General features: G+C 33.6%; 1 protein-coding gene across 1 annotated transcript in view; it reads right to left on the bottom strand.

Annotated features, from left to right (window-relative positions):
* LOC136027755 (repetitive organellar protein-like) overlaps positions 1–5,669 on the bottom strand; it is a 39,964-nt gene extending 34,295 nt beyond the window's left edge. Inside the window, exons 1-3 of the mRNA XM_065705213.1 lie at positions 5,409–5,669; positions 3,874–3,984; positions 870–992 (exon numbers count right to left, since the gene is read on the bottom strand). Coding sequence (XP_065561285.1) covers positions 870–992; positions 3,874–3,984; positions 5,409–5,669 — 495 coding nt within the window. The remainder of the gene's footprint in view (positions 1–869; positions 993–3,873; positions 3,985–5,408) is intronic.
* Positions 5,670–6,000: the final 331 nt, after the last annotated feature.

The raw sequence follows: 6,000 nt of genomic DNA on the forward strand, positions 1-6,000 counted from the left end.
TAAATTTGATTTTCCTATTTGATTCTCACCTTTTAAAAAACCTTTTTGTCCTAAGCTATACTATACCTGCCCTTTTCGAAAATACTTTTAAGAAGACACATTCAGTTTCCAGGTTCTAAGACATTTTATAGGATTATATGAATTTTGAAACTTAACATTAATTAACGTATTTATAATCCATGTACACAAAAAGAGTATAAAGATAGAGTAAAAAAAAAAAGAAAAAGAAAAGAAACAAGAGCAAAAAGTATGATCAAAGAAAATATTGCAGAGCCACAACCTCTTAACAGTTTTAAGAATCTAAACAATTTTTGCAATTTAATAAAACCTGAATATTAAATATTCAGGTTTTAATATACTATACTACAATATCACGCTAAAAACTGTGTCATTGTCAGAAATGCCATCGCATCAATTTTACTCCCACAAAACCGACGCTTGCGATCGTCCAAACTGACCGCAATTATGCCGAGAATACAGTCACGTCCGAGATACGATAATTTACTCTACTCTTTGGACAATAAATTCCGCTATAGTCAGAAATGCGGCCGCGTCCATCTTACCAATACTTCCATAAAATTAATTTTTACCATTTTCAGAACTCGTCGCAGTTGTGCCCGAAATATGGTCACGACCGAGATGGGATTATTTACCGCATTGTTTGGCAAATCCATCCCAATAAAAGCAATTATTAGTAAACAACTTTTGTTTAAAATCAATTAAAACCCAAAATATATTAACAAAATATTAACACCCAAAAATATTAACAAAACTCTTAACCTAAAAACTCTTTAATATAAAAAAGGAAACCTTTATGCCTAAGCAGGACGAATGATAAATAATCATAAGAAAAAAAAGGGAGGGGATACCTTCAACGCTCGATTTTCCTTCACAAGGTTTTCATTAGCTACAGGATCCTCTCTCCTTTTCTTTATGAATTCCTGCTGCGATCGTAAACGGTTTTCTGCTGTTTCCTCGGCTCTTTCTTGAAGCTTAAAATTTATAAAACATAAATCATTAAGAATCAAAAAAAAGAAAAAACTCATGTGCCACTTGTGACGAGGTCTAAAGAGCCAGGAGCTCATATGGCACTTGTGACAAGGTCGAAAGAGCCAAGAGCTTCTTCCCACTAAGTTTCATTACGATCCCTCCACTCTAAACGTTTTCCAAGATTTCGCTTTCTCTCTCCAACTCTCCTCGATGCCACCAGATACGGTCGAGATTTAAAATAAGAGCTCTGAGACACGAGGTCCGTCTAAATATTAAATTTTATTAAGATCCAATCACCCGTTCGTAAGTTAAAAATCCTTCATTTTTTTCTAATTTATCTGAATTACCGAATTAGGTGCCCCCCAACTCTCCCAAAGAGAGCGGATCCGGTCCAGTTATGTCAATAACGTATCTAGGACATGTGCTTGTTTTTCCCACCAAGTTTCATCCCGATCTCTCCACTCTAAGTGTTTTCCAAGATTTCTGGTTCCTCTCCCAACTACTCCTCCCAATGACAATAAATCCGGCCAGGATTTAGAATAAGAGGTCGTGAGTTACAAGGTCCTTCTAAATATCAAATTTCATTAAAATCCGATCACTTGTTCGCAAGTTAAAAATACCTGATTTTTCTAATTTTCTGAATTAACCCCCCCCCCATTCTCCCAAAGAGAGCAGATCCGTTCCGGTTATGTCACTCACGTATCTAGGACTTGTGCTTATTTTTGCCACCAAGCTTCATCCCAATCCCTCCACTTTAAGCGTTTTCCAAGATTTCACGTCCCCCCCCCCCAACTCCCCCTAATATCACCGGATCCGGTCGGGATTTAACTAATAGCTCTAAGACACGATATCCTTCTAAATATCAAATTTCATTAAGATCCGATTACCCTTTCGTAAGTTAAAAATACCTCATTTTTTCTAATTTTTCCGAATTAACCGTCCCCCACTCCCCCCAGATGGTCAAATCAGAGAAAAAACTACTTCTATTTTAATCTAGTTTGGTCCTTGATACAGCTGCCAGATTTCATCGTGTTAGCTTATCTGGAAGTACCCAAACTAGCAAAACCGAGACAGACCGACAGTATTTGCGATAGCTATATGTCACTTGGTAAATACCAAGTGCCATAAAAATAAAACAAAACAACATCAACTGAAATTAATACAAAAAAAGATATTAAGCAAAAAAACATAAGGCGAAATTCAGCTAGGGGGTTTCTCTACGTTTTCTAAATTATCTTCGAAGATGAAAAACAATTATTTAGCTGATCATCATCATTTATTTTACACTAAATATAACAAAAACAAAACCGAGCGAAAAAAACTGGGTCCCCAGAAACAGACTTATGGATATTTTCAATAAAAAGAAGAAGAAAAAGATAAATGTTGGATGGATTTAGCACATTTCAATGCATAAAAAGACAAAAAACCAATGAATACGAAGGCCAAATATATAACCAAGTGAAAAAGAATTTCAGAACCAAGGACATCAAATTAAAAACCTTTTTTGAGCCCTGGACCCTTGCGACTATTCGCACATGAAAAGAACAAATTGCTAAAATACTTCTTGGGTTGCTTCAAAATTATGAAGTTTATAGGATAGTATCATATTTCCGTCAGTGTTGCCACACTGGAGTGTTAAAACAATTAGACAAAACATGATTTTTAAATTTATCAGCACTTTCCTTCGGCAATAATTCAATTAGTAACAATCCGTCGATTCGTGCAAGAACTCTCTTAACCTATTTGGTCCCTAATATTTTTACCTGCCTTTTTGCTGATCTAAACCCAAGTACCTTTTTTTTTTAATTGGGCACTACCCACACCGCAGTACTACCAAAACCGCATTAAATGCAATTAGAGTTATTTTTCAAAAAAAAAAAACTGAATTGTTGACTATTCCAGATTTTTAAAGATATTTTTCTTTGTTTTTAGAATATATATATATATATGTATATATATATATTTACATATAAGTATGTATATGATTTATTTTAATTTATATATTATATATATGTATATATTTATATTATATAAATATATAATATATATATATTTATATTTATATATTATTTACATATTATGTATATGATTTATTTAATTTAAGGTTTATACTGTGTAATCCACTTTACATTCAAACAATCGCACATACATATATATACATGCATTCAGCCATACTTTCGTATATACACACATACCTCACATACATACATATATACTTTCAAACATTAATTTCACTTTCATATTTTTGTACTTTAGTCAACGTAGGTAGAAGAATTCAAATAAATTACAAAAAAGTGTTTCCATCTATTAATACTATCAAATATGCAATTTTATGAGGAGGTAGAATTGCATGACTACCCAATATCAAGGCAAACTGTCAATAATTTTCAATTTCGCTCTGTACAGCGATGCCGATCGAGATTTTATCTTTACGCTCATGTTTACTTAACATCTAAGTAAACATGAGCGTATCAATAATAAGCGTATCTAATGTATCAATACATTAATAGTATTGCAGTGTGTTGTTAAAATATAAAGCCCATGAACTTTTCGCAAATACGATAAACAAAACCATTCTTTTTATAGAACTTTTTATAGGAGGTCAAAACTCAACCCATGTCGTCAAACGTTCTCAAGCCTGCTTATTTACAAATCAGTGTCTAGAGATTATCAATTTAGACAAATCACTTGGAGTATTTTCGGTGGGCGGGTATTTTCCGGGGAGGGGTAGACACCGGCTCCCATTTAGGACTGCTCGCACAAGAAAAAGCAAATTATGACAAGTCGATAATTATTAAGCTTATATATTGCATACCTAGCTAAAATACCTTTGTGAATGGGGCTTTATGGTTAAGCTGTACTCTACACTCAAATTGAACTTACCTCTTCCACATATTCTGTGAAGGCTTTTTCTCGTTGAGCGAATATATCCTCATATTCTTTGCTAATCTCTTCTCTTAAGTCAATTTCAAGGTTTTCGTTTTCTTCTTCCATCTAAAATAAGCAAATCCAAGTCAATATATTAAAAAACAAATAAAAGCTGAAATAAGGATAATTCCTTTTACTAGACAGTGAAAATAGATACAAAAGTTCTGTATATTTTGATGAAATGTAAGTGATCGTCATCAGCAGACAAACTAAAGTGTTAAAGTCAATGATTTGTATTTATTTTCACTGTTAGTAAAAGGACTTATCCCTATTTGAACTACTATTTCTTCGTCATAGAAAGGCAATACGGTCTTCGAAAAATATACCAATATATTTAGGATAAAAAAAAAAAACTATTCCATATATGAAGGGAGCTGTCTTTCTTGAAAATTTTTGACAAAAAATTAAAACTTTCGCGTAAAGAGTGAGGGTTGAGGATGGAGCGGCCCCTCTCATACATAGAATAGTTTCTACCCGATTTAAGCTTTAAAGTTACTCCTTACTTTTAGTTGATTTTTTTTTTATTATTTCTGATCTTTTTCAAATAATGACAGGAAATTGCCTTCCTCCTTCTCGTGTAAAATGTCCCCAGAAAAATTACAATATGGAAAATCTCCTCCCCACGGAAAACACTATTTTGGAAAATCATCATCACAGAAGATACTCTCGAAAAGTCTGCTTAACTCTCCAGTAATAAATAGGACCAGACTATGTGAACAATGCGAAAATTGCGTAACTTACAACCCTTTCACCAGGGACTATGGGAACTTATACCGCAAAGACATAGTTATTGGAACTATCAACTATGTTGAATCTAATTGCAATCTTAAAATCATGACTAGATGTCTCCTGATAAAAAGGCGCATGGTATGGAGGCTAAATACCCTCCAATCTTTTGGGATATAAAAAAGAAAGAAAAAAAGTGAAAATGCATCCGTGATCCTTCTTCTAGCAAAAAAAAAGCAAAATTCCACATTCATGTATGTAGAAGCATCTACAGCAGAATTCTCAGGCATGCTGAATCTGACGGTGTGATTTTCATTAAGATAACTTGATTTGCACAGGGTGTTTTCCCCTTTTTTCGAAAATTGGGTAAATTTTCTGGGTTCGTAGTTTTTTATGGGTAACATTAAACCTAATAAACGTAGTATATTTTGAATAAGTATGAAAAACCACTTCATTTCATGTATATATTGTTAACAAAATTCTGTTTTTAAAAGTGTCAGTTATGATTGAGCTGAGCCACTCCTTACTTACAGTTCGCTACCAGGAATTATTTGAAAAGTCAATTATAAGGACAAATTTATATATTACTTTGTGGCCACCATTTATGGTTATATATCCCATAAAGGACTTTTTATCTAGGGTAAATAGTTATTGGTTTTTAAGGTCTGCATAAAGGTCATATCCTGGTCATATCCATTAGCATCATTTTAAGCAAAAAAAAAAACAAAAAAAAAAAAAAAACAGCTTTCTCTAAAACAAATTACATTAAGAAGTAGACCCCGACACCATGTCAGTTTTCTTTCCGGCAGGGCGAATAGCTGATTTTTAGGGAAAACAGTGGCAAGCTGTGACACGCCATTGATTTTCTCCGGTAGCTTGCTGCCAGCTAACACTGATTTTCTTGTTAGGAACGAGTTTCGAATCTTTTCAAAACACTCCAAGCGATGTATCGTTTGAATTCGAATAAACAAGAGTCTGTAAGAGCCCTGTAGAACTCCAAGGGCGTGTACTACACAATGATACATGTAAATTTGTGGAAAATACGACAAAACAACAATTTTAAAAATCTGTATTATCAAGAGTTTTTTTTCACACTTTTTAATCGCTTCCTATTCAATAAACGGTAGCGTTCGCTTCCCTCAATGTCTGTGTTTTCATTGTGTTTCACTGTGTTTTTGTTGTACTCAATGAAGCCCAGTGATCACAGTATCATATCTTTCAAGCCAGTGTGTGTCATAATGCTGAAGCCGTTTTGTTCTTCGTGTGCCACAGAACACAAAAGACACTAAGGACTCAGTTCGTTTGAGAAAAGTGGAAGAAAAACAATAGACAAAAAGTCTTGCAAATACCTCATAG

This window comes from Artemia franciscana, chromosome 5, assembly GCF_032884065.1.
Source record: "Artemia franciscana chromosome 5, ASM3288406v1, whole genome shotgun sequence".
In the NCBI taxonomy this organism is placed as follows: Eukaryota; Metazoa; Arthropoda; class Branchiopoda; order Anostraca; family Artemiidae; genus Artemia; species Artemia franciscana.